The sequence below is a fragment of the Chroicocephalus ridibundus genome, chromosome 4 (assembly GCF_963924245.1).
Source record: "Chroicocephalus ridibundus chromosome 4, bChrRid1.1, whole genome shotgun sequence".
Classification (NCBI taxonomy): domain Eukaryota; kingdom Metazoa; phylum Chordata; class Aves; order Charadriiformes; family Laridae; genus Chroicocephalus; species Chroicocephalus ridibundus.
The window spans coordinates 91,732,204-91,756,796 of record NC_086287.1 but is presented as its reverse complement, the minus strand read 5'-3'; the positions used below and the strand labels follow the sequence as shown (position 1 = coordinate 91,756,796).

At 48.9% G+C, this 24,593-nt stretch overlaps 1 protein-coding gene across 2 annotated transcripts in view; it reads right to left on the bottom strand.

The window, feature by feature from the left end:
• CRISPLD2 (cysteine rich secretory protein LCCL domain containing 2) overlaps positions 1-24,056 on the bottom strand; it is a 31,785-nt gene extending 7,729 nt beyond the window's left edge. The window contains exons 1-13 of one of the 2 annotated variants that reach the window (XM_063334746.1): positions 23,883-24,056; positions 19,480-19,808; positions 14,083-14,201; positions 11,287-11,419; positions 11,046-11,161; positions 8,987-9,087; positions 7,268-7,426; positions 6,345-6,405; positions 5,657-5,723; positions 4,559-4,689; positions 4,347-4,390; positions 3,382-3,454; positions 2,598-2,673 (exon numbers count right to left, since the gene is read on the bottom strand). In XM_063334746.1, coding sequence (XP_063190816.1) covers positions 2,598-2,673; positions 3,382-3,454; positions 4,347-4,390; positions 4,559-4,689; positions 5,657-5,723; positions 6,345-6,405; positions 7,268-7,426; positions 8,987-9,087; positions 11,046-11,161; positions 11,287-11,419; positions 14,083-14,201; positions 19,480-19,722 — 1,323 coding nt within the window. In that variant the 5' untranslated portion in view covers positions 19,723-19,808; positions 23,883-24,056. Of the gene's footprint in view, positions 1-2,597; positions 2,674-3,381; positions 3,455-4,346; positions 4,391-4,558; positions 4,690-5,656; positions 5,724-6,344; positions 6,406-7,267; positions 7,427-8,986; positions 9,088-11,045; positions 11,162-11,286; positions 11,420-14,082; positions 14,202-19,479; positions 19,809-20,024; positions 20,087-23,882 lie in introns of those variants that run through there. The other variant, XM_063334747.1, reaches the window with a different exon arrangement.
• Between the last annotated feature and the right edge of the window lie 537 nt (positions 24,057-24,593).

Below are 24,593 nucleotides of genomic sequence, written 5' to 3'. Positions count from 1 at the left end.
GAGGCAACGAATTGTCTGTTGCCCACTGCTAATTTCAGCACCGGAAGGATGCTGGGTACGTTCCCCCCCGCGTCCCCACGTATTTCTTCCATCTGCACACCCTGCGTGCAGGCAGCAAGGCTGCTCTCACCACAAAGTAATGCTTTTCAGCGGAAAGACCCGGGACTTGGGCATGAACTCTTCCCGGAGCATATTTTCTTGCATTTCATTCATTTACCCCAAATTTTAAGAGTCTTCTATGTCCCTGTGCCACAGTCTTACTAATTTCACCATGAACAGTTGCCTGCACCGCTTCTTAAGGCAAAGGCTGCCAACGTGTCTTTCTGCTTTAAGCCACCAGGAATACCCAGGAGATAATCTTACAAACACGCAATCCGAGATAATTTTATAATGATGAGTTAAAAAAAAAAAAAAAAAAAAACACAAAAAAAACAAACGATCAGAATGCATTTAAAGTTGGTAAAAATTCCTTAACTCCCACCAAGATAGCGGCGCCTATGCCACCTGGATAAAAATCAGACTTATCTCACAAAAATTGCCCCTTCTTCACGTCACAGCTTTGCTCTTCACGCCTTCCTGGGACCGTGTGAATGTGAACACTATCTCGGGCCAAAAGCACAGTGAATCAGGTCCAGTTGCACAGGCTAGCCAGGCATTTTTGTCGTTACAGCTTGGACTATCGACTCCTTACCTGCCAGAGCGTTTAGCAAATGGAATTTTTGAGGGAGGTGCTAAAAGGCCAGAGGGCGCCTCGCGGGGAGGGCGGACTGGAAACAGGGCAAAATGCTTCATTTTCTTTTAGATAACTTATTTAAGAAGACACAGCCGGGGCAGAAGTCCCCCCAGGGCCGTGACTCTAGACGTGAAGCCGAAGAGCCCTCCCAGAAGGCTAGCACTTGTCTCATCCAACTTATTGCCTGCTTTAATTATCCCTCGGCCGCGGGGTTAAATCACAGCATCCCCTCCTGGAGGGCATCCTGCACGCCCCGAGCTCCCTGGGAAAAGCCTTTGCCCAAACTGTCCGTGCACGGCATGCGTGTTTCTCCTGTCAGCTTTCCAGCCGGAGCACTTCTCAGCATCAATACCTCTCTATCCCTCTGCAGCATGTTCCACAGCCGCCTCAAACTCCTTTTTCCCAGCTGGCTTCACCTGCTTTGCTACCAACTCTCGTAAAAAACCTAAATTATTCCCTTGTTACGCCCACACCACCCAATTAGTACAGTAGTCCAGAAAAAGGTTAACCGAACCCTCTAGGAAGTGGCCAAATACTTTTTCTTTTCCTCTTTTATTTTTCTCCCAAATCACAGTCCATGCCCCCGTTTTATGAAACAACGCCCAGGGGGTAGGGTAGGAAATGGAGCTTGCGATTCATTAAAGGACACTAATCCTTTTGCGTCAGTACAAATCGGGAAACAATGCCAGCCCGGGATGCTGGTCCTCGCCTAATACCCTTGTAATCGCAGGCCCCGTTCGGGGGTAATCTGAGGTAGTTTTGTCCTCAGTAAAACAGAGGAAATTATTTCCCATTTCCTGCAGGTCGGAGCACGCAGAGAGGCAGGTACCGCGGGGTGGCAGCTGCCTGATGGATTTGCGTGTGAGCTAGCCCAGGCTAACCTGTTTGCGCAGCCCTACCTTTGAAATAATAGATCTCAAGTAAAATAAAAAAAAATAGGGTTGGTTGGTTGGTTGGTTGGGTTTTGTTTTGTTTTTTTTTTTTTTTTAAATCGCTTTCGAAATTGCTTGCCCCGAAGTTTTTGAATGATTTCTGCAGGATGGTTTTTTTCTCGGGAGTCTGGCAAAGCTTCACGCTGACCCCCAAGCTGGGGGTCCACGACCTGCCGACTGCTTCCCCCCCAGGCCTTCAAAAAAGCACGTTCCTACAGGCTGCGCAGCAGCCAGGGAGCTGGCGTTTCTAAAACACAACCTCCGGCGTTGGGGGGGCAGGGAGGGGGGAAGGGAAGAAAAAAAAAAAAAAAAAAAAAAAAAGAGGCACCCGCAAATGGAAAAACGTTGAAACCCAGTTTTTAGAGGCCTAATATTAAGAGATTTCAAAAAAATTACTCTTTGCTTAGTTTTAGCATCAAGTCTCTGCTCATCCCAGAGAGCAGAGTTTAGAAAAACAAACCAGTAAAACCAACCCGGATGCTTTCGTTCCACTGCTCTGCGCCGCATCCCGACTGCTCAAAAACGCTGTCGGCTCCCAGAAAGAAGCAAACAGGGGAAGGGGAAGAAGGTCTATTTTTGCCAATATTTAGTGTGATAGTATGTAATAAAAGCCCTTTGGTGCTCATCCGTAGAGCCCAAATCACTTTGCAAAGGTGGACAAGCGCTACGGCACAGAGGGGCTAAGTGACATGCCCGAGTCCATAAGAATAAATCAGTGCCGGAGAGTGGAAGGGCTCCCCAAGCCCATTGACCCCCAACTTTGAGTCGTAGCTGTTGGTGCTACTTCCTCCTTCGTCCCCATCTACCCCATCCCCACATCGCGACGAACAGGGAGGGGTTCGACTCTTTTCCCTAAGTCGCAGAGCATGACCCCGGCTCTGCGATACAGACGTCGTGGTACAGGGGGTCGGCGGGGAAAGGACCATACTCACATCTGCATAAACGTTTGTGCCGAACACCGGTGCCCAGTACGACGGCTCGTCTTTACAGTGGGCTGGACAATAAATCCTAGAAAACAATTTATTCATATTTATTCCCTATATCAAGGCTCAACAGGAAAGCAAGCTGCATTCTTGGGAGATTTCAAGTGCCTGCATCTGGTCTGCAGGTGGCAACAGTGAATTTAATTATTTGTTCCCCTCAGATGACATTTGGTAGTTACTGCAGAACTGCAAATAGCGGGGTTTGGGCCGGTAAAAGAGGGATCGGTCTTTTATGACATTTTCAAAGGGCAGTACCTATATTTTTGCGCGACGGTATGCACGTAATCGTTTGCACGTGTCTGTGCCCCCCTGCCCTGCCACGACCTACACCCGCACAAAGCAGTTTTCTAGAACAAACTTCTTCCGTATTTTAAGGTGGAAAGGGAAAGCGCATCCAAAAACCAGCAGGTGCAGGGGAACCAAGGCAGAGTGTGAAGCTGCAGGCCCATACCTAGGGGTCTGCTGAAACGGCATCAGGTAGCCTCACTTATTACATGTCACTGAAAGGGTCTGAAAACTTAACGTGAATTTTCTATCGCGGTGCCAAGAAAAGCACGGTGGCGGGAGGCAAGATGCCATTCCCAGCCCCCTCCTCCAGTTCATCCGGTACAATCAGCTCCGTTCCCGCTCGCCCTCAGATCTGGGGACCTCAGCGTCCCGGCATCCTCCATCCTCAGCACGGAGCGGGTTTAAGCAGAACATAAGCGGGCTCCTGCTCGTGGCACGCAGTTACCTTGGGCAATGGGTCGCCGGCTTTTTGAACTGGCACAGCTCCGCCACTGTAGTATAGCAATCCAGCGTCTGTGCTGCGGAAATAAATACGGAAAGGCAAATTACTCGAGCTAATAGCTCAGGCAGCTGCAGAAAACACAAGTCACAGTCACGCAACGCATCGGGTGAGACCCGTGTCCAGCTGAGGGCACCAGGAGGAAAGCTCCTCGCTCCTTTGCCAGGGGGACGCGCCCAGGAGGGGGTTGACCAGCAGAATTCCTGCTAGCATGTACAATATGGCCTTAAAAAAGGTCACAGCTTTCAAAAGAGAAAAGCGGCTGATCCACAAGACGGTGTATTTTTGCTGCAGCTCATGATGTGGAGTCCAAATAACCTGACACCTTTAGTTTCCCCTGAAAGTGGATCTAATCAAAGTGATGATTACATGATGGAGGAGGAGGAATTATTCAAAGACACTCAGGAAAGGTGAATTGTTTAAAAAGTAGAGCTCCTCAGCATTTATTTATATGCTCATCATAAATATGACTCACCGTTATAAACTAACTTCCTATTGCAGGTTTCATTATACTATTGCGCTATTATTTAGGTACTTCTTGTTTTTATATGTGCAGTGTTCACGCTAGATTGAGGCTTTCACGCAAGGATGGCTCATCTTCCACCACTTTGTTATCAGCAGCTTGTGACACTGCAGCTGATGTTTGAACCATCGCCAGGACATGCTGCTGGAAAGGGACCATTATCGCCTTTTTCTATACCTCCCCCTCTTACATCCCCATAGAAATGCGAGGCGGTTGCTGGTGGAATTGCCCACAGTGGGTGACGGATCCCCACTCTAGGGTTTAGCTGTGACACTGAACCATTCGACACGACCACTTAAAATGAAAAAGAGCACTGCAAGGGATGATGTTTTCAAATGTCCCATAAAACTCCAGCAGCAATGGCTTCTTCTCAACTTTTAACACTTACTTGTGACTTTGGAAACCATGAATGCATTTGAAGGCTTACTTTTCCTGCAAAACAAGCAAACAAAAACATTTATTAAAAAAATAAGCAGACTAGAATTACTTGAATCACTACGTCTATATATAAGCAACGAAGACGACTGAACCTATATTTATTTATTGCCTATATTTAAAGCAAATAAGAAAAAAAAAAAACCTTTTTTACAAAGGTCGTACCTAAAAGACTCCACACCGTTCCGGGTAGACTTCACAAAAGCCGGTGTCCTCCCTTTCCTCGTGATATCAACCAGTCCTCCTTTATTATCCAGGATGCCGTAATGGATTGCAGCACGACAGATGCTTGATGACTGACGAGAGCACAAACACAAATAGCATGTGAAATAAATCTCATTCACAGAGCAACGCTGACCAACCGCTGTGCAAAGAAACGAAGAAGAAATGAAACCACCACCAAAGCGCCAAATGGAAAATAAGCTGAGCACACCCCTTTGGAATCTGGTAGTTAAATCTTACTCTCCCAACACTGCCTTATTCTATTATTATTATTATTATTATTTTAAGCACTGTCTGGTTGAATGGCGAGCTTTTTTTAAATACATTTAAACGGTACATTTAGATACAATTTAGAAGAAAAGCAGCACTGGAAATTAACGACCAGTATGAAATACTTCCAGTTCTCAAGAAAATATTCAAACCCAAAATATTTCTGCTGAAACCACTTGGAGGAGGCGGCTGTCTGCGATCACAGGAGTCGCAGGGCAGAGATGTACCGCGGGCGACGCAGTCGTGCGGGGATGGGGAAGGCAGGCACACTTTTTACACAAAACCCTTTTTATCTCTTCAACCTCTCTTCACCCCAAAAGTAGTTTTGATGGGAGAACAGTGCCATGCTTTATTTATAAATTATCTTGCTAATTCAAGACCCAGCAAATCAGCCCAAACTATTATTTAGTTACAATGTTTTGTAGTGTTTTTCATATAAAGTTTCTGTTCAGCATGACGGCCGCCCGCACTAAAGAGATCTCCGTAAGAGCCGTCGATTGATCCCCTTCCCTCACTTTCCATGGGTTTCATTGCACGTTAAAGGCATTCATGATAAAATCACGTCTGGAAACACTTTGCCTTTCCAGACTGCTTCTTTTTTCATCACTAACATGAGGAAAATACAGATAATCTTTATTAGCACCCTGTTACAGCACCCCAACCGGAGAATGCGAAAAGCCAAATTACACTAGAATTGTTGGCATTTCCCATTTCTGTTATTACCACTAAGTCCCCACAAATTACATCTATGAGCTATTAAAAGGTACTTACACTCTCATAATAAAATGTTCCAAAGATCTTTCCCTTACTGTACAAGCAGCCAGCTGGGCACAAATACCTAGTGAAGATATATATCTTTGAGGGTGGCGAAAAAACAATTCAAGAAAAACAGACTTTGACTCTATTTCATTTAATAGTCATTCCATTCATTTCACGTAACTCTTCCATTTAAAAACAAGGTTGCAAAATAGCTACTTCTTAAAACAGTTTCTCCACCCTCCTTAAAAGCCCGACCAATATTTAGATTCTGTGGATTTGGTTTTTCTCCAAGTGATAAACTGTCCCGTTCTTTGCAGAAACCTTAACCAGAAGTTCTTGACTGGCTGGGATGGGACAAGCCATGAATTATTGGTCTGGCTTGGACAGCAGTGGAATGCATGAAAAAAGCTCAAAAATGACTCTGCCAAAATTTATTAAACGATTTTGGACACCTGAAACTGTGGGTCATCGTGGCTGAGTAAAATCAACTGAGTCACCTTCTTGCTAGGCTTGGCTGAAGGCTTTGTATTAAGAGAAATTAAGGCTTTTTTTTTTTTTAAAAAAAAAAAGAGATATACCTAGATAGTCACAAAAAATACAAGGTATGGCCTATGTTTATAGCCAGTTTGCAAGAACTGGACAATTTTTAGGCCACTTTTTTCCCCCCGCAGCGCTCCAAAAGGTATCAATAAAACGCTACCTGTTGCATGTTGAGCCTCGGCATTTATCTCTCATCTTGGTTTCACAGGTAACGACTTGTGCTGGGGAGTAAAAAAAAAAAATAGAATCGATAAATATTTTAAAAAGGAAAGAGTCTGCCACAGCCTGCTGTCGAGCTACGGAGGTGAGCAACCACCAGGCATCTTTCCTGGAGGTCTTTGGTGCAGCGAGGTAAAAGCTTATCACAGACCAACCAGCCTGGAGCAGTTCGTGCCTCTTTAGCCGTTCACCTGAGACAGGTGTCTTTGGAAATATTAGCAAGGAAGAAACATCTGAGGGCTGAAGGCTTTGATTTACAGCCCGAGGTCTGCAGCCAGAGCTCTCATTCTCCAGTTAATTACAGGCTCTCAAGATGCCAGTAGATAAACTTGAAAAGGATGTGTTGGCTTGCCTCACCTTGTTTTCACAATAAGTCTCTTTTAATTAACAGTGATGAGAAAACAACTGAGGAAGTACTACCAGCTCCGCAAATAACTTCAGAAATCTTCCCAAGCAAGAAATAAAAAGGAAACCAATTTAAAAAAAGGAAAAAAAAAAACAAACAAACAAACTGCAAAGGAGATAACTGCTGAGTGTAGAGTATTTTAACTGGGAAATAAAACCAGTATTTCCTAAATTGATTATGGATCAGGGGACCTTTGGTTCATTGATACTTCCTTGAGATGGCTTAAAAGAACAAATAACTACTGCAGATTGACGTGCAGAAGGCACGAGGGGCTTTTGAAAGCTTCTGGCAGGCTTCTGCCGTAATTAACGGTGAATTTGCACACAGATTACCTCCCCCTTCACTCAAGCATCCTCCCAGTTATTTTTCCCCCAAGCCTCCTCCACCGCTTTCCATACCATCTCCCATAGAGGTACTTCAAAACTTGTGAGAACTGAAAAGGAAAGAGGCTGCCTTACTCATGTAAGATTCCGGCATGACTTTTTTGGGCTTGCTGGGTTTGTTGGGCTTGCTTTCTGGAGGGTAGAACCGCACCGGCGTTTGCTCCGCCACCTGCGAAATCTCCACCTCGTTGGTCTCATCCGTCTCGACGACGACTGGATCTTCGTAACGGTAATCTTGTTAGAAGAGGGGATTGAAGATAATTACAGCGTGCTCGCGTTGAGGAGGAAGTCAGGCAGGTTTGCATTTTGAGGGAGGTGATTTGGTTTGACGAGGACCTGCTTTTAAATAGTTGGAAACTCAAAAATGCCCGTTAAAGGCAGCGCAGGGCTATTGCCAGGGCAGGTGCAGCACCAGGAGGGGAGATCTGCTCCTCTCCCGCTCCTCTGCAAAAAAGTGGCATTTAGAGCATCTTACATAAAGGTTTGAAATGATCCCACTAATAAGTGTGCTGACGGTTCTTCTTTTTCCCCGTACAGTTCTTTCTCTCTGGAGGAAAACACACATTTTCTGAAGGTCGCACAAAAAGAAGGCCCTAGTGTTTGGGAAGGTGGCTGGAACCTTCTCTCCTCCCACCTGGGTTTGCTTCTCCAAACCACCCCATCAGCACGGCTTCAGCCGATCCTCCGGTAGAACACGGGTCCTGCTACATCAGGTTTATCCCTCGCTTTACCCTTCCATGGAGAACAAGCTGCCTGCTGTTGCAGCCAGGCAGCGGGATTTCGGAAAGGCTGCCAGCAAAATTCATTCCGCTTGGCCCGTCCTACCTGAAACGTTGCACCTCTCTCGTCCTTGGCAATGAGGAGAAGAACGGTGCAAACAGAGGAATGATGGATGGTGGCTCCAAGAGGGCTTTCTACCACCAAGGCATCCCCTTCCCTCCCCTGCACCCCGGGGACCTCCCCCGGACCCGCGACCCCAGGCTAAAGACGATAAATGCGATGTTGCAGCAAAATAAGCCTCCGTTTTGGGCAAGTCTCCAGGGAACCTGCCTGTTTCTAAGCGCCCAGTTCTCCGTGAAGCAAAACACAAGGGAGGAGGAAAATGCCCTCAATGCGTGACCCCAGAAAATCCCGCGGGCCGGGGGACAGCACTGCTCCACTGGAGCTTTCGGCGCTAATAATATTTTTTAATTCTATTGACCTCTATTCCGGGAAAACTCCACAGGTCAGGAAAAACCGTCCGCGATCCCCTCCTCTCCTCCGAGAGACACGAATCGCTCTATTCATTTTGCAGCCGTGAAAACCAAGGTGGGGAGGAGAGGGAAACGCTCCGTCCCTGGCCCCCGAAGGAGCGGGGGCAGGCGGCCAAGCTCTGCCCACCCACGTCGCCTCTGGTTAAGCGCCGGAGAACATTCCCTTCCCAAACAAACCCCGCGAGGACGGGATGGCTCCTGCCCGCAGCCTGCCAGCGCTCAAAATCCCGCCGGAGCTCCCGAGCCAGACCCGTGTAAAGCTCAGAGCGGCTTCTTCCCCCATCCCAGCACTCGCTCTCGCTTTCGCCGGGGAAAACGCGCCGAATCCCGGCTGCGGATTTTAAGCACTTCGGGGCTTCTCGCTTTCAGCAGCGACCACCGCTTTTCCCCGCCTGTCGCCATGTCGAAATATTAAGGATGGCTAATTAAAAGGCGCGTAGAGCTGCGGCTGCTTCTAATGAAAAGTTTGCAGGCAGAAGTTTGCCCCAGCCTTTTCCGCCCCCGCGCAGGAGGGTGCCCCAAGCCCCCCCACACCACGTACCTTTGTAGCAGAGGTTGTTCTGGCAGCCTCCTCCGTAGCTCGGCGGGCACTCGGAGCAGGGGCGGCCGGTCCTGTACGGGGCTTCTCCGATCCAGTTGCCCCTGCAAGCACAGGAGCAACGCGCACCCCTCAGGCACCCACATACCCACCCAAGCCCCCGCGACCGCCTGGCACTAAGGGAGTGGGGAAAACAGGTGTTTCTGCTATGCTCATCCTTGGATAAAGGGTTATAAATAGGGAAAAGTCGGCTTGTCCCCACTCTTTCCGTCCCTGTGCTGCCTGTTGTCCTCCAGCGATAGCTCAGGGGCTGCCTGCCTGCTGCCTCCATTTGCCCAACGCTTGCCTTCATCTCTCCTGCTCCTCGGAGCCACAAGTCTCCTCACCATTTTCTGCAACACCCCCAGGCAGCTGCACGAGCCAGGCTGGAGCACAGCTCTTCGCATTTCCAAACTGGTCCGTTTTCCATCTGGAACTGTTTCCAAACAGGAAAAAAAGCCACCAGAAATACACGGACCCTCACGCCAGATCATCATCTGGGAACCAGAGCAGCACTTCGCACTCGCCCAACCTGGCCATCCTCAAGTCCCCAGTTTGGCCTCTGAGGCTGCAGAAACATCGTCCTGGCCCTTTGCAGGACGCAAAGACTAAACATCCAGCCCAGGAGAGCCTTGTATGAGAAATGTTCCTCCTCATTTCACCTCCAAGATGATTTTCTTTTTAGGAGTTTACTTAAAAAAATTGCGTGCAATATCGCTTTTACATTAAACTCCAACATAAATACTGTGATCTTATGTAAACAGAAGTAAATCAATGGATTACTGCATTTTCCTCAAGAAACTACCCAGAAACAAAAGTCCCTTTCGGCCCTCTGTCCTGCAAACTTTAGGGGCCGAGAAGGTTGAAGGAGCCAGAGTTCAGCCCTTGGGTTATTGCTCTTTCAGCTGTCTCCACCTATAAGGCTAGATGAGGACAATGCGCGCTGATGCCAGAGAGACAAAGATTAAGTCGAAACTGCAGAAACAGAGTATTTTTCCATCCAGCAGCCCTGAATGGATGACGTGCAAACAGCCCAGCCTGCTGCGGGAGCTCCATGGGAGATGGTGAGATCCCATATGAGGAGGAGGTTATCAAATCCCACAAGCATAACACGTTCCGTAGCTAATGTGGGGAGAGGGGCTTTGACAGAGCCCCCATAGGGCTCTGCCCGGATCCTGCCATGAGCTGCCAGCTCTGTACCCACGTCTTATTTCTCTGCATCTTTCTGCCCCTGTGATCTCCAGAAGTCAGATGCTCTCCAAGCCACCCCGTTTGAATACAGTGATTTCCCCGTTTCGTTTCGTTGCTAAGATTTAAATCACCAAGGACTTGGAGTGGGAATACTTCTCCCGTTAGCCATTAAAGCAGAAAATATTAATTGCCATTGCCAGGGAGGAAATTCTGCTGGATGCGGTAGTCGAGAAATGTGATTTTCATTTTAAAACTTAATCAAACCAACAAGTTAACTGCATCAGTCAAGATTTAGCTATTTCACTGTTCTTTTTTTTAATCCACGGGGAGCTCATTGGGTCTGGGATTTAACTCTTCACAGCAGGCCCCAGCTGGTTTCGCTTCCACCAGCGACGGCTGCAGGGCTGGCTTTGCACGAAGCAGCGGCATGTTTAAACCAGCAGATTTTGCAGGGGGAAGCGGTGAAAATGTGTCACGATACGGGCCGCCTACCTGGCTGGGGACAGAGGCTGCTGCTGGAGCAGCGCTGAGCGGCGTTAATCACCACCCCATCCCCTCCCACCCTCCAGCCAGCCTCCAGCTCCGTCCTGGCCATCTCCTGCTCCTCCTTCCCGTGGCAGGAACATCAAAGCTCCAGCCTGGCCCCGGCCCCTCATTCAGTTTTCCAGGCAAAGCCTTGAACCAGCCCCGTGCCGCCGTCTAAAGAGAAAATTTAAAGCCACAACCACCAGTCTAGACTGCCTGAAATCTCTTCCCCAGATCCTGGGCTAGTTCAGCAACCTGCCAGTTTTTCGGAAAGCTGGCGAGAGCCCAGCTCGTCTATCTGCCTTACTTGGGCGAGTAGTTGCAGACCAGGTAGACGGCGTTCTCCCAGATTTCTCCCCAGACGTTCATCCGCTCGCAGACGTTCACGGCACAGCCGACCTTGTTCGTCGTGGCCCAGACTATCTGCAAGCGCAAGGCAGGTATCGGAAATAAGCAAACCGCCCTGCTCTGGGCACAGGTTGCAGTGACAAAGGGGACACCGGGGGGACACTGAGAGCACGGGTACAAAAGCTCTTCGTCTCCTTTACCTGGGTGTAGTGTGTGCACATAGAGCCAGAGCATCTCTCCGGGCACCACGGGTTGCACTCATGAGGATACGGGTAGGTGTAATCTTTAACTTCATCGTACCAAGACTGGACGTGGAAAGCTGGAGAGCGATACCTGAAGGAGCAAGGACAGTTTAAATCACAAAGTCCTGGTAGAAAGTTTCCAAACAATACCCATAGCCTGCTGCCACATTGTAAGGTCAGATTTTTTAATATAAGTTTGCTAAGTTTTAATATAAGCTTTTAATATAGTTTGCTAAGTTTTATATAAAAGTTTCTTGAGGCAAGTTCCATTCATTGAGAAGGTGTTACTTGAAGAGCCCAGTAATACGGCCTAATGATCTGGGGGCGGGGGGGGGGAATCTCATTGAAAATGTTAAAGATTGTTTTTTTTCCCCCCCAAGATTCACAGCCCGCTCTGACTTTCTGTATTATTTATAGGTTTGACATGCTCTTCAAGTGCCGCTGACCTGAAATGTCCTCCTGACTTTTCCACACAACTACCAAAAAAAACTTCTAGTTTGGCGGAAAGTTGTATTTTTAAAGTAAACAGAAGTTAAGGTTCGCCAAACATCTTAAACCGAAAGCCATCGTGTACCTATTTTACCACCAGGCAACGTGCTAAATCTGGAAGCAGGCTAGCAGTTCATACTGTAAGGCCTTTGAAAGCGAGTGGGCCTTTTCGCACTCACGTCAACACCGAGAGCTGGTGCAGAAGAGCTGGTGCCCTCCACACGTACCCCACCTTTTACTGCAGCAATTTCCCTCTGCACCGAGCCACCACTTAAAGGTGATTCTCCCCCTCTACTCTGCTCTCGTGAGACCCCACCTGGGAGTGCTGTGTCCAGCTCTGGAGCCCTCAGCGCAAGAAGGACGTGGACCTGTTGGAGCGGGTCCAGAGGAGGCCACAAAGATGATCCGAGGGCTGGAGGCACCTCTGCTGTGAGGACAGGCTGAGAGAGTTGGGGTTGTTCAGCCTGGAGAAGAGCAGGCTCCGGGGAGACCTTAGAGCCCCTTCCAGTCCCTGAAGGGGGCTACGGGAAAGCTGGAAAGGGACTTTTTACAAGGGCGTGTAGCGATAGGATGAGGGGCAATGGTTTTGAACTACAGCAGGGCAGATTTAGATTAGACATTAGGACAAAGTTCTTTACACTGAGGGTGGTGCAACACTGGCCCAGGTTGCCCAGAGAGGCGGTGGAGGCCCCATCCCTGGAGACGTTCAAGGCCAGGCTGGACGAGGCTCTGAGCGACCTGATCTAGTTGAAGATGTCCCTGCTGGCTGCAGGGGGGTTGGACTAGATGGCCTTTAAAGGTCATCCTCCTTCCAACCCAACACATTCTGTGATTCTATAAACTGCGTGCGCTTTGTGCAAACCATGCACCAGATGCTGGTAGCACTGATGCTACTTGTGCTGTCGCGGGGCGGGGGGAAAAACGAAGGGTGTTAAAACCGTCTCTAGGAATTCATACACGTTTTGCATGCTACGTACCCAGCGAGCAAACAGAGCAGTCTGCAAACTCTGTGTCAGAGCAGAGCCCTGCTTCAAACCCACCGCTTTTTATTGCTTTCAACAGCTCACATGAAGCAAGCGGCCAGAAATACGCATGATATCATTGCCAACTGGAGTTTGTTCTTTCAGCCAGCTCTTCATTAAAAAATCATTCATTACAAGCATTTTAAAAACATTAATCTCATGATGTCTTTAAGTGAATACTTTCCGAATCCAATTTTACAGGAGAGGAAATTGAGGCAATCAAGTTATGGCCCGTACCTGAAAAAACTGAGATAAACCTGATTTCTTTTTCCTCTTGGTGACTGCAAAGGGAGAAAGATTGGATCTACCTCCATCAGTAACCCATGGCCATCTTGAACGCTTGTAGGAGAGCCAAGAACAGCCCAATCTTTTGACTTTGTTTCCAATGGATTAACCACTCTACTTTCCAATCATTATTTAATTCTGCCAACAAAAACGGGCCCGATTTTTATAATCGGGCCAATTTCATACCAGCAAATTTCCATTGCTTTCGACCAAGTTCTACCTGATTTACAATGAGTATAACTGCATTTCCACCCATATGTCCTCCTGAGCATGTACAAAATGTTTGCTGTACAAAGCAGATTTGACCTACAACAGGTTTGATGATAGGGGCTTAACAATAAACAAATTTCATGGTGATGTGGAGAGGCAAATCCATTTGGAAGCCTTAACATCAGCTTTCCTAGCTGGGTTAACAACTCTAGGTTAAAAAACTTCCCCAGGAAGTTGCAAAAGAAATCTGCAAAGCGGTTTCAAGTAAAGAGAAATTTGGAGCTGGATAAATATTTATGGGAAATACAGTAAGAGATAATTAAGTTCTGAACTAGCAGCTGAGTCCAGACATTGTTCCTGAGAAACCTCAGCTTTCAGACGGTTCTCAGCGTGGTGCTAGAAACCCCCCCAAACCAGCAGATTTAGGAGCAAGGGTTACGGCTTCTGTAGCTGTTCTCCGTAAGGGTAAGAGTGACCTTAAGCACGTTACAGCTGCGTTACCCAGAGATACAGATAAATGGAGTAACCCACATCCGTGTTGGTTTGCTGGGAACAGTCAGCTGAAGGTGGCTGCAGACGTTCTCACTGTAACTAGCTCACCGAAGCAATAGCAATCAATCATCCTCTGCTTTTCTCCTGTCTCCCCAGTGCTCTACTAAGCATCAATTAGGCAACCCTTTCCAACTGGTTCTAAAGGAGGATCCATAAATTGCTCTTTGCAATGAGCGTGTAGCACCCCAACTCTTACCTGCCCCAGTGAACCGCCAAGTTCTGTCCAATTGACCTGATGAGGGCACTCGGCCCGTGGTCCCAGATGCACTGCTGAGCCCAAGCGTGGGCTGATCTTTCCAGCTCATCATCCCAGGTCTTCAGGGGAGAGAAAAGAACAGGTCAGTTCGTCATCTCAAGCTTATTAGATCAAGAGACTCAACCAATGGTAGTTAGTGGAGAAAGACTAAATCACAGCTCACCCCCCAGCGTCTGGCCTGTCCTTGTGAAGCAAGAACATTTTAGTGATGTGCCCTGACTAAAACCAAGTTTATCAAGATGTCCCCCTGCCACGGAAATGCAGGGCACTGAAGGGTCTATTACTTCTCCTGCTTGACGCCATGCTTCTTAGGATGTGCTTTGCATAGGTCAGCAGAAAACACACCTGGGAAGACCTCAAGAACCCATCTGGACTGTCCCCCCTAAAACACAAGATATTCTTGGCAGGTGTTTTTCTAATCTGTTCAAAAAAACAAACAAACAAACAAACAAACAAAACCCAAAAAAACTCCGAACAAACAAACAAGCAAAAAAACAACCCACACCAAAAACATCAAGGATGGAGATCCCAGAACTTCCTCATGACGCCTATTTCTGAGAACCGCAAGACTTCTAACATGCAGTCAGAGATCTGATGTAGTTGCAGCATGACTTTCCATCCATTGCCCTCAATATCAGGACATTTCCTGCCTTTCCCATCAGGGGACACTCCAACAGTGGACGTGCTCCCTTCACTACCAACAAAGCTGGAGATTTTTGGCCCAGCCTCTTGTGCAAAGGTTGTGGGTCTGAGTCTCCCGGTCCCACCACCCCTTCTCCTTCCCGAATAATTCCTGAGTGCACCGATGGGTCCAGTCAAATCTGACAGAGGTGGCAAAGCCCAGAGCTGTTAAGCTCATATCTCTCTCACTGAAACAGCCATCAGTTTGGAAGTGACAAATCCTGTTTATGTTCCCACTGAGGGAAGGACATTGGTGTGAGATCAGTCTTCATTGAATATCACCCAGCTGTAAGTCAAACAAGAGCTCAAACACGACACAAAGGCCAATAGGAAAGCAGGCTTCATTGGCTCCATTGCCCAGGAGTGTATTTGTTTTAAAGGCCAGACTTGCTGGACCCAGTAGACAGTGCCCTGAATTCATTGTGTAATTCCTGACAGCTATTCAGAACAGTCCTTAGAGGATAATTCGTTGGGATTAAAATATTACCGCACATTCCTACAAATAAAACCAAAGGGAAGAGAGGTCTTGTAATGTGTCTCCAGCCCATTCACATGGCGGTGCGAGATTACGTCCTCTTTGGACACTTAACGTTACAATCAGCTGGTCCAAGTCCCATCCTCTCCAGAAGAAAAGCGACTCCTGACCTCAAACATATCAAAGGACCCACCAGAGCCCACTTGGAGGACTGGAGGGCATTTAGGCTCTCAAACACATTTAAAAACATCAAGTGCTCATTCTGAGTAAGTATCTGAACGCAGTCTCAGGCAGTAATAACAGGGATGGGGAGGGACCGCATGTCCCTGGCTAAAACGACAGGAAAACGCAATGTCTCCTGGAACTTGGTGTGTCTACACTATCTTCGCAAGGCAAACATGAGCTCATCTAACTGAGCTAACAGCCCAGACCTCCGAGAACAGCTTATCATTAAGCATGCTCAGCAACCCAAATTCCAACAATATCCCAGAGCTGCTCTGAGCTCATTAGCTTGGCTTTGAACTGACCAGTGGCCAAGCAAATTCATGTCAGTCTGCAAAACCCCGTGCGGACGCAGCTCTGACAGAGGGAATAAAACCATTTTCCGTTTCAGCTCTCCAGCTCCTTGAAGGTGTACGGGATCTGACCCACCACGCACACGTTTCCAAACCTCCGTTCAAGCAGACTATTGCAATTGTGCCTAGACACACAGCTTTTTGCGGTCTCCCACTTTCTGCACCAGGCAATGACCAGCCACAATCCGTCTTCCCATCCAACACAAAAGCCACAGAATCTCTCCCAAGACGTTATGCGCTGCTAGTACTTCAGACTTTCTAGCAGAGCATTACTCCCTGCAGCCTCAAAGGCGGAGACGTTCCAGATCTCCTAATTTAATGCAGAGACGTTATGAGCAATAGGCCATTAAATGGAAATTGATGTGAACATATGCGTTACATCTTCCTTTGATGCCTACGGATAAAATAAATGAACTTGGACAAAAGATACTCAACAGGCAATTGGGAATGAGCTACATCTTTGCATGGCTTTGTGCTTGATGAGTAGAGAAGCTCATTTCTGTGGGCGTCAGATTACAAAGCCATCCCATTTAAATTAAAGCAGTTATTTGCCTCTTGCTTCTCAGATGTGAGTGCGGTCAGGAGGCTGGAATTATTTCAGAGCAATAAACATATCCCAAAAAAAAAAAAAAAAAAATAGATTTCAGACTTTCCCAGCTACCTTGCAAGAATTCTTTATGCCAATATTCAAAGCAGTATCTAGGAAGACTACTGAAGCCAGGGGGGCAGTGTACGTCTACGCTCAGTTTCCTTCTCAAGCAGACATTGAGAAGCCTTCGGGCGTGTGCAATTCCAAGAGATTCAGCACATGGACTCTCTTTGTCACTCCTACAAATGTACAATGGCCTGTCAAAGTACAGCACTCACTGTGCATGTTAAGTACACGCAGGGCACACACACTCTATACTACAATTTGTAGGTTTAGGTTCAATGAGAATATACCCCACAAAGAGTCCGCTTGCTCAGCCTGACTACTTTGGAAACCTAACGCTAGGCACCCGAGTTGCAGTGACCGAGTTACTCTCTCATTTTTATCCCCAGCTCAGACTTTTTGCAATACTGGCAATTTACTTTTTAAAAGTGGCGTGAGAGTCCAGGACTGCCATGTCCTGGCGGAAGCGTGGATACGCTTTGCTAACCCACACAGAAATACCAGCCCATCCTGACGAGGAGAGTCACCGCCCTACGGTTGAACGGGAAGATAGATACCTCGCACATGAAAACAAACTCTTTCCCTTCCAGCAATCTGTACCGAGAACAATTTCGTTTTATCCAGCTGTCTTTTGAGGCCTCCGCAAGAGGAAAGATTTCTGCCTTTCATCACTGCTGAAAGCCATCTGACTAAGCCATCTTAAAGGTCAAGATGTCTTAGGAACTATTATGTCCTTTTTACTCTGGCTTCATTTCCAAGGAGTTTGTTTTGGTCTTGGCGCCCATCCACACCTGGGACTGCTGTTATAAAGTCCAAACACACAATTAAAGTGTCCATCAAAGCTGTTATAGGGTTAAGACAATTCTGTATTTGACCAGTTTTGTCAGGGAAATGTACACTGCTCACTCATTTTTCCGGTAACACCAAATACCTGTGCTAGCTTTCCATTAATGATACAAACCCAGCAGCAAAACTGTTTCTTTCTTCATTTCTTCGCTCCACTTTACCTTTATCCCATACGTGTATTATTCTTTTGATCTCCAGATAAGCCACGGGACTCACTGTGTTATCACTTTCTTATTGAACAGCCTCCACCAACTAAAGCTCATCCTGTAGTAGGAAAATATGTCCTTGTTCTGGAATACATCAGCTCCCCTTGCCACTGTAGATCACTCAAATACTTCAGATTTGGAGCTGGGAGAAAGGACTTTCCCAAGGCAGCGTCTGGAGGTGGATGGGCAAGAAGAAGTTCTACCTAACTTATCCCCAAATCAGCAGCCTGTGACGCTCCACACCGGCACCGAAGGAAGAGAGAAAAGTTTATCTACGGTACTAAAGACAGACCGTCCTCTTAAACGAGGCCAAATGAGAAATGTCCTATGCAGGACAAAGGATTAAAGTGAAATTCACATTCAGAATATATGCAGCATTTCCAAGTAATATTGGGTAAACACGAATACATGAAAGACTGATTATAGCCTTTCCAAGTAGCACCATCTTATACTCGGCTGCTTTCTTCACAGCATATAAGGCCCTTTCATTTACCCTCCATCGCCCATAAAAACCACTAGAAAAGCACACTGAGCAAAGGCAAACATGAAAGCGTAACCACGCTGCGAGCGTAAACAGCAGCGGGCCGCTGGACAGTCCGCAGCGGCAGCCCTCTCAGATCCTCAAAGCCAACCAAAACACCTCTGCCTTTCTCATGCTTTGTGTTTACTTTCTGGAAATCGATCAAGTCACCTCTGCTCTGGCAGTGCCTCGCCTGCAGGGTAACGCGAGAGCCCGCGGAGAAGGAGAGCTACAGAGCGCCGGTTCTTAGAAAGGCGGGCGATTTCTGACAAAAGCGGCATGAAAGGCCGGCGGTGTGAAGGCTCACGGGGACCAGCTGATGGGCAGTTGTCCTTCCTTACTGTCCTCGGCTCTCCCTTTTCTTTTCCTTTTCCCCACAGTCACAAAAGGCCGGGTTTTCCATTTGCAGCACTCGTTTCAGCGCAGCTGGCAAACAATTTTATATTACATTTGGTGTACTATTTCTTTTACCCTTTTAAACACGGCCTTAACAAATCGTTAATCGCTTAATCTGTCAGCAGGAGCGCGCAGTTGAAGTCAGGCTAGTTTTGGTCATAACTATATTTGCACATTGGGAAAAGGCACCAAAAAAAAAAAAAAAAAATATTATTTGCCTACATCATTTTCTGGCCCCGCAGTATTTTGGTGGCACGGCAAAAATAGCTCAAAGTAGGGCCTCTGGCATCAGGTGAAGAAACACTATTCATCTGAATTGTGGATGGTAAAGGCGTATTTAATACTCGTACTTTTAAGTTGTCCCTCTGAAGTGGGAGAATACATTGACCAAACTTTTATTTGGGTTTCTTGAACTACCAAAAGCCGACAGCTTGGCTCACATTGATAATTTCTGGTGATCAGTGTATGAAAAAAAGGCAGGTGCTACCTCCAGCTCCGGCCGGTAGCTGATGGCAACCCGAAGACCATCAGAGGTTTCTCTGAGCAGACTGTGTCATCCCGAAACACAGGTCACAACGGTCTGAAAGCTTTCACAGGGAGAACGTGGGTTAAACGCTAGGGAAAATTTGATGCTTTTATGACATTAAGGTAATGGAAGAACCTGCTGAGGCAGGCTGTGGAATTGCCATCACTGGAGATGCATCCAGGGCTGGGCCAGACGCTAGTTTATGAATAATGGAACCAGTCCTGAAACTATGCAGCGGACGGACCCGATGACCCATTAGTGGCCCTTTCCAACCAAAACAGTCCAATGATCTAAAGTATCATTCACTCTGGAATGAAACTGCTCCAGGAAACCTCTTGAGAAAAACTTACTTTAGAGGAAATTTGCTACACATCTTGCACTCTAAGGAAAATTGAAACAAAGTCATTTGTTTTTTTTTAAAAAAGTAATAATAAAGTTAAGTATCAAGAACCAGACTCACCATGTATTCCATATTAGAGGCCACTGGGTGCACTTGACCTCTCAATTTATTGTGGAGCATCAGTATCTCCTGCCTGTCTGAGAATAAAATGGCTCTCTTGGATCTGGAGTGAGTGTCCCCATCCTGATATTTACTCAAAATGCTCTCCAGGTGACTCGAGTTGGGCAAGATAAAGCACTCGGCTGCCTTTGTCAGGAGCAGTACACATCCAAGCGGAAGGATCCAAGGCAGAGCAGGATTCATGCCGCCTCCTCCTCGACAGCCAGCAGAAGCAGAGACGAAGACGACGGTAGGTTTTCTTGCAGGGAGTCCCGTGGCTCAGCGTGGGTCTGGATTTTGGGGAGAAACAGGCAGTCAGAGCAGCACCAGAGAAGCTCTCGGTGCACAGGTCCCCCAGCGGCGAAGCCACACAACCCAGATTTTTGCTTGGAAAAGAGCGGTTCTACCAGTCTAAGCAAATTATCATTCACCCTAATGACAGGAAGACCTGAGCGTCACCGTAAGTGATGGGGACCCAGTTTATTACAGTGGGGAAACCCCCTGACGTAGCGCTGGGAGCGAGCATTAGCCAGGCAGCACCCGGGCATGGCAGCAGATGCCTTCTCCACCAAGGGCGCAGGGGTCACCCAGCAATGCCCAGCAGCTCCGAGTAATCCCAGCTCCATCCCTCCGAAGGCGGGAACGGGGAGACATTTGAAGCTATTCTGCCCACAGCCGCTAAAGCGGAGAATGGATGCGAATAAAAGGGAAAGTAAAATTCCCAGCAAGGCAGATGGCAGAGGTCAGGCATCAGCAGGAGCTGTTTCGGGGGCCCCCGCTCTGCCGACAGGCTCCAGCCGAGAAGCCGCCAGACTCCGCCGAAGCGGCTGTTTATGCGAAATGTCACCCTAAACGTCGAACAACCAAAATCCCCGCTGGCGAATGACGCACCGGGGTGCTCTCGCTGACGCGTCGCTTTACGGCGGGCGGGAGCGCGGCCAGCGATAGGAGTTATGGCAGATTTGGAGAGGAGCCGGAGCACCCCTCCTCCCTCCCGGCCAGAAGATTAGGCGTTCCCATGCACGCTCGGTAGCTGTCAGCACTAAGAGTTCGGGGAGACGGTCTCAAATCGGTCACTGCCAGGTGTGAACGGCTTCATTTAATCCTCGTCCCCTCCCTTGCTCCATCATGCTCCCTCCTCCACCTGCCGCTTCCAAACTCTTCCTCCCGTCCTCTCTCCCCAGCCCTGACTTCTCCGTCTAACGAGCCTGGTGCGTCTTGCCTGGTTTTGTGTCGATCACGAGCCACTCAGGGAAGGAAAGATGTGCTGCTGCATGGCTCTGCAGCACCCGCCGCTCTTTAGGTGGGATCTAAGAGCCACCAGAGCAGAATCAATCCACCGGGGGCAATAAGCATCCGTACAGACGGTGCAAGCACAGCATCTCTCTCCTTAGAGCTAACTTTTGGAATGAAGCTTCCCCATCCCTGTCTTCAACACCGGGAGAGGATCCGGTTTTGACAGCACTGTTAAAAGGCACGCTGAAAGCACGCCTAGCGCCGCGTCAGGAAACAAACCCCAGATTAGCATGAATTATTTGAGACATTTCAGCCCAGTGACACGGGATTCGGACACCCCGAGACCAAGTCCTGAACCCCCCCTGCCCAGAGCCGGCACAACGGCATCCGGCGGCAAGTACAAGATGCTTCGCACAGGTGAGGACACCCAAAAAAACCCATCCGAGACCATTGAGAACCCCTGAAAACCTGCCGTCTGTCTACGTAAAGCAGACCAAGTCCCTGTTTGAGGCTTCTTGCTTGTACTGCATTAAGGCAGATGAAAACCAGCTGCCCTCAGTCTCTCTCCAGGCAGAGCATTAAGCCTTTCCCCGGGTGGAACAATGCAGGAATGTAATTTGCTGGGTTTAGGTAACGGCTCCTCATTATTTCCTGCTCTGCGGAGCAAGTCGAACACACACGCCTTGTCCCCAGCTCCAGGCGCAGCTGAAAAGACAGGACGTTTCGGTGGCATCGGGACAAATACTGCTTTAACCTCATCCTCTGGCTCAGCCCTGTTTGTCGGCATTTACTCCCCCCCCAGCACCGAGCCGGAGCCCAAATTTCTGACCCGGCTACGGAGGGGGCAGAGAGAGGAGGCAAAACGAGCCGCCGCTTTTGTAGACGGTCTGACCCAAATTCAGGGAAACAATTCCTACTTTGAGGCACTTCCCTAAGAGTTTAAAAATAGATGCTCCGCCACGGGCCGTTTACAATGCGGCCATTTAGGACGAGCCATGTCGACTGCAGCCTGCCCCCGAGGTCGAGCAGGCAGGAACAGAGGGCTCAGCACGCTGCAGCCGTGCCCCCTCCTTTGGCCGGGTGCCCTCGGCTGAACAGGAGCCCGTACCCACCGCCCGGCGGAGGCAAACACTGAACGTACAGAAAGGGCAGCTCGAAAAATAAAATAAAATTAAAAAAAATAAAATAAAATAAAAAAAATCAGCTCGTAACATCTGAAAGCCCAGAGGAGCTGCCCCGCTCACGGCTACGTAACGAAACCAACGCGCCTGGTTTCGTGCCCCGGCCAAAACCTTGCAACAGATGGTGCATTATTCCTCGGGACGTTCTTCCCTGCGTCCCATTCGCGAGCGAGGGGATAACGAGCACCTCTCTAAAATGAGGTCACTTTGGCACCATCTTCTTCTTCACCTGGGGCGAGCAGGTCCCTTCCTCCGCTCCGGCTGGAGGCGGGGAGCACCGAGCATCCGAAGGAAGGATGGAGCGGTCAGAGGGAGACAGGGAGCAAGGAGCTCCCTGGCCGGATTAATTGAAAGCAGCAGAGAGATGCTCACGTTTCAGAAAGCTCTCATGGATTTCAGATGTCCAGCCATTTGCCTCCCCTCATATCCTCGTGCCCAGGTGCAACGAACCGCTGGGACGCGCGTTAAAGCTCAGCCAGCCCAAGCGTCCCGCAGAGCTGGGGCCGTGCCTCCGGGCTGCATCGGCAGCCCCTCGTCGGGGGAGGACTGAGTTGGGATTTGACATTATTCAGAGAAAATTATCAGCTGACAGTCAGCTGAGGAAGTCTCCGCTGTTGTTTTCAAGGGTTCGAGAGGAGCGTTAGCACAGCCTCCCTTTTAAACACATCAGGCCCTTGAGACTGGTGCCAGGTAAACATCTGGGAGCCATCAGAAACCAGTGAGTCAGCAGAAACCGACTCCTTAGTACGCTGTGAAGCCTGTCCAAACTGGGGACAAAGGGGAGGCCTTCTCCTGGGGGCTGAGGAAGTTAAAAAGCAGCACCGGACTTTGGAAAAGGTTATTTTTGGGAAGTTATTTCCCCAGCTAATGGACGGTGCCTGCATTTGTCAGAAAGCAGAAGAGCTGGGAGCATCCGAAGGCCGGCGTGCAGCGCCGCCGGCTAAAGCCACGTGCGGGCTGACTTCTGTGCTGCGGTACGTCCTCGCTTCACCTCCCTCCTTACAGCTATCCATCTTTAGCTGCCTCCCTGGAAAAGCGCACGAGTGGGTCTCTACCCCTTAGCTATGGGTGACATCTCCAGCTAAAACATCCCAGGACCTGCGGAGTTACCCACGGAACAAGCTGACAAGGCAGGAAAACGCAGGAGTTAGCAGGGGATACCGGCAAAGCCTCAAAAACAGCGAAGTAGGGGCGAGTTACAGCCTTTTAAGCTGAGTCAGCCTGGGGTCTGCTTTTAACCTGTGCAAAGAAATCCAGTGATAAAGCCACAACATCCTTAACGCGTTAAACGCCAGGTCGTCCGTTAAACCGAGATGCACGCATTTCCAGCTTTGAGGCATCGCGTTGGCTTCAAAAGAAAAGCGGGATGGCAAGTTCCTTGACGCAAGACACAACATTGTCTGCACAGGACACAATGCGCATTCAGCATCTTCAGGGCCGCGGGCCAAAACATCCGGACCTTCCATTACAATCCGCTCCCACAGAACCGAAGTGGGTGAGTTTCTTACCCGAAACCACAGGGAAAACCCGCTGGTAACAGACACAACGCGCGGCGACGCTGCCAAATTCCTTTCAGACAGGACTTTGGAGCAGAGCTGCACAAACACAGGCTTCCCGGGGCGGACTCGATGTGCCCACGGGTACCCAGCCGTCCGAGACGGATACAGCATCCCGTGGATAATTTCTACGCGTGTAGAAATCCACTCCCGGACTTGCAAACTCCTCCCATTCATTCAAGATTGGTGTTTATTAATCTTGCGCTAACCTCGGCAAAGCGTACGTAAGGGAAGCTCAGGCAGTATTGTGCTATTTTCTACCACGCAGGCGACTTTTTGGAGAAGTTACTAAAACCGCGCCTCCTTAAACAGGGACATTTCTTGCACACCCCCCCACACCCCCCCCCCCAAACCCCACATTTCAGAAGCAGGGACCAAAGCTTACACTCACCTCGCCGGGTACTTCCAAGTCCCCTGGAAATTGTAGCACCTCCGAGCCTGCTTGTGGAAAATAAATTATATATCTGAAATATTGAAACTAGGAGGAGGAGGAGGAGGAGGAGAAGGGGGGGAAGGATGAAATGAGCCTTAGGAGGTGCGAGGAATGCGAGGTCTCGGCTCAGCAGCTCGTACCAACTGCAGTCTCACAGAGCTCCCCAGTGGTATTTATGCTCTCCAGGCAAAGAGGACAAGCCTGGATCATCCTGTTTGGCAACCGGCCTGTAGTAATAATAAAAAAAAAAAAAAAAAAAAAAAGGAGTGGGGAGGGGGGGAAACCACGAAAAGGAGGCAGGATCACGGAGCAGAGGGGTGTCGCTTGGGATCTCAGCAGTTTGGAGATAAGTCATTGGGGCTCAGCAAGTTCTGGCCGTCCTCCGAAAGGCTGTAAGGCAGCTCCCGGGGTGGGGGAGAGGAGGAGAGCGGGGGATGATGCTATAAAAGGGTTTGCTGCGCTCTCGCCTGCAGCCGGCTCTCGGGCAGCGCTCGCAGCCCGGCGGGATCCCGGGGGCACCGCTGCGTCCTCCCGGCACCAAGCGGGGACCACAACGCCTCGGTGAGGGGCTCCGGTGATGAGGGAGGGGGAATTCAAGAGAAGTTGTAGGGTTTTTCTGCCAGGGACTAAAGCCAGCTGCCTCCTCTCGGCTGCCAGGTCAGCCCTTTC